General features: G+C 36.1%; 1 protein-coding gene across 1 annotated transcript in view; it reads left to right on the forward strand.

The window, feature by feature from the left end:
- LOC108556272 (glucosylceramidase) overlaps window positions 1-2,253 on the forward strand; it is a 5,369-nt gene continuing 3,116 nt past the window's right edge. The window contains exons 1-3 of the mRNA XM_017912289.1: window positions 1-72; window positions 1,540-1,613; window positions 1,777-2,104. Coding sequence (XP_017767778.1) covers window positions 1,553-1,613; window positions 1,777-2,104 — 389 coding nt within the window. The 5' untranslated portion in view covers window positions 1-72; window positions 1,540-1,552. The remainder of the gene's footprint in view (window positions 73-1,539; window positions 1,614-1,776; window positions 2,105-2,253) is intronic.

Below are 2,253 nucleotides of genomic sequence, written 5' to 3' on the forward strand. Positions count from 1 at the left end.
CTGTTCCTATCGTTCTCGACTATGAATATAGAACATACACGCTTCTACCGAACATCACTTTCTCCAACAAAGGCATGCTTATTTTTATATTATATCTTTAAATTTAATATTTACGTCCCAGAGGATAAAAAATATATAATAATTCACATATATCTTCTTCCTCAATTTTCATCCGTAAGTATACTTGTATATACACCTTCTTTTTGGTCACTGGTTAGTCACGTTGAAATATACGTCCCTCACTAATTAATTAATAATTTTCTATTTGACAGTTTAAAGTTTAAGTTACATTTTAAGGTTTAAACGACAGAAAGTGATAAGTGAAATACGGGTACCAGAAACTTGACATTTAACTGGCGGTATCATAAATTTAGCGTGCCTGGGGTAACTAGAGCCCTTGTTTGTAAAATTAATAATTGTTCACATCTTACGTACTGAAGTAAAAAATTATTCATTTCTGAAACCACTAAGTTATTTCGATTGGAATACGGATACTTAGATCAGTGTATAGTTATTGGAATGACCCATAATCAGAGATCTGATAGCTTTTGTCACCCAGCAGTCGAGAAGAAAGTGTTCGTTGCTTTAAAACTTGATGCGCGCCATTGCAATGACTAACGAGTGTCTATCGAAGAAAAGAGGAAGAGGCGGGGTATAGAGTTCGAAATAATATGAAACAGTCGTAGAATATGGCCAGCTTCTCAACGATCAACAGAATCCATACTCGTTCGTGAGTATCCTCGGCGCGACAGTGTCTTGGGAATAAGTAGGATAGCTGATCTCATGTTTTTGGCAATGTAGTTTTAATGTCCCGTTGGGTCTCATCTGTTTGTTTAAATTCGCGCATTACGAAACGCTCGCTTGATTCCGTGCGGAAGAAAAAGAAACGAGACCAGTGAAGCAGGAGACATACTTTACCGATCGAGTACCACTCGATGGGTCAACGTATTCGAAATGCGACAGATCAAAACTTACCATTCCTCGGATAATTGATTTGTTATTCATGTTTTGTATCCTGACTTCGATGTATTTCTGGTATATATTTCACTTTGGAAATTTTGGAAAACTAGAATTTCGGACATTCTTTCAAATTTTAAAAAGGTTTTAATAAATTTTCATAAATAGCTTTTTACCATCTTAAGGTTATTTATATGATTTCAATTAACGTGTTATTTTATTTCATATGTAGAGGACGCTGTTTGTCACTGAAAGACAAGGTTATGCCATCTTGTATCAAAACCGAGTACTACGTACTGACGAAGCTAATACTACAGACCATATAATCTGCACTACACCTTTTTTCTTGTACTATATTTATACCTTGTGTCGTAAATATTGGTCGTTGTTCAAATAACATTTCTCTTACTAATTCTTTAAAAAATTTTTTTTTAATTTTTTATTTATTTGCTCCACCGTTTAATGCGTTAATGTCTGGTAAATTAGAAATTTTACAAGTTACTGTAAATTACGAGCAAACTTTAAATATTCAAATAACATGAAATCAAAAAGTAACTAGACATGTTCTGTATTCTGTTTCAGCAGTGACATAACAATGTGGTTAACGTGGAGGGCTGCGCTTCTGCTCGTAACATTAATCTACATCACCAGCGAAGGTAAAAATTCTCCACATATATTTATGTTTATCAGAAAATTATCTAAAATAAACGCATCGGCAAACGAATAAATGGAACGAAAAATAAACTAAAAACTTTTCCTCTTTTTTCCTCTACAATTGGGATGTAAGAAAAATATTTAGTAAATTAAATAAATTCGCAGGTGATGCAAATGAGTGCGCGCCTCGCAGTTTCGGCGAAAATAGGATCGTATGTGTTTGCAACGCGACTTACTGCGATGACACGCCAGATAACGACCCAAAAGTTCTCGCGAACGGAACCGTTTACTGGTACGTGTCTAGCGAGGAAGGACTCAGGATGCAAATGTCATCGGCACATATCGGTTCCTGTTCAGACTCGAACTCCGTGGTTCTCAACATAAATACCGCGGAGAAATATCAGACGATCCTCGGGTATGGCGCTGCTTTCACGGACTCGGCAGGAATACATATTAGCAGTCTGAGTCAGCCTGTCCAGGAACAACTACTTCGGTAATTAGTAAAATCTTTGGAGGCTTTATTTTCATTTTTGCAATTCTCGGAATCGTGACAAATTTTCAAATATCAGTCTCAAATTTTATGAAAGCGATCCCTGAAATCCTAACAGATTCGATTCCCCATAAGCGTCGCTGACTGTTTCC

This window comes from Eufriesea mexicana, unplaced genomic scaffold (assembly GCF_001483705.2).
Source record: "Eufriesea mexicana isolate 0111107269 unplaced genomic scaffold, ASM148370v2 scaffold320, whole genome shotgun sequence".
NCBI lineage: Eukaryota > Metazoa > Arthropoda > Insecta > Hymenoptera > Apidae > Eufriesea > Eufriesea mexicana.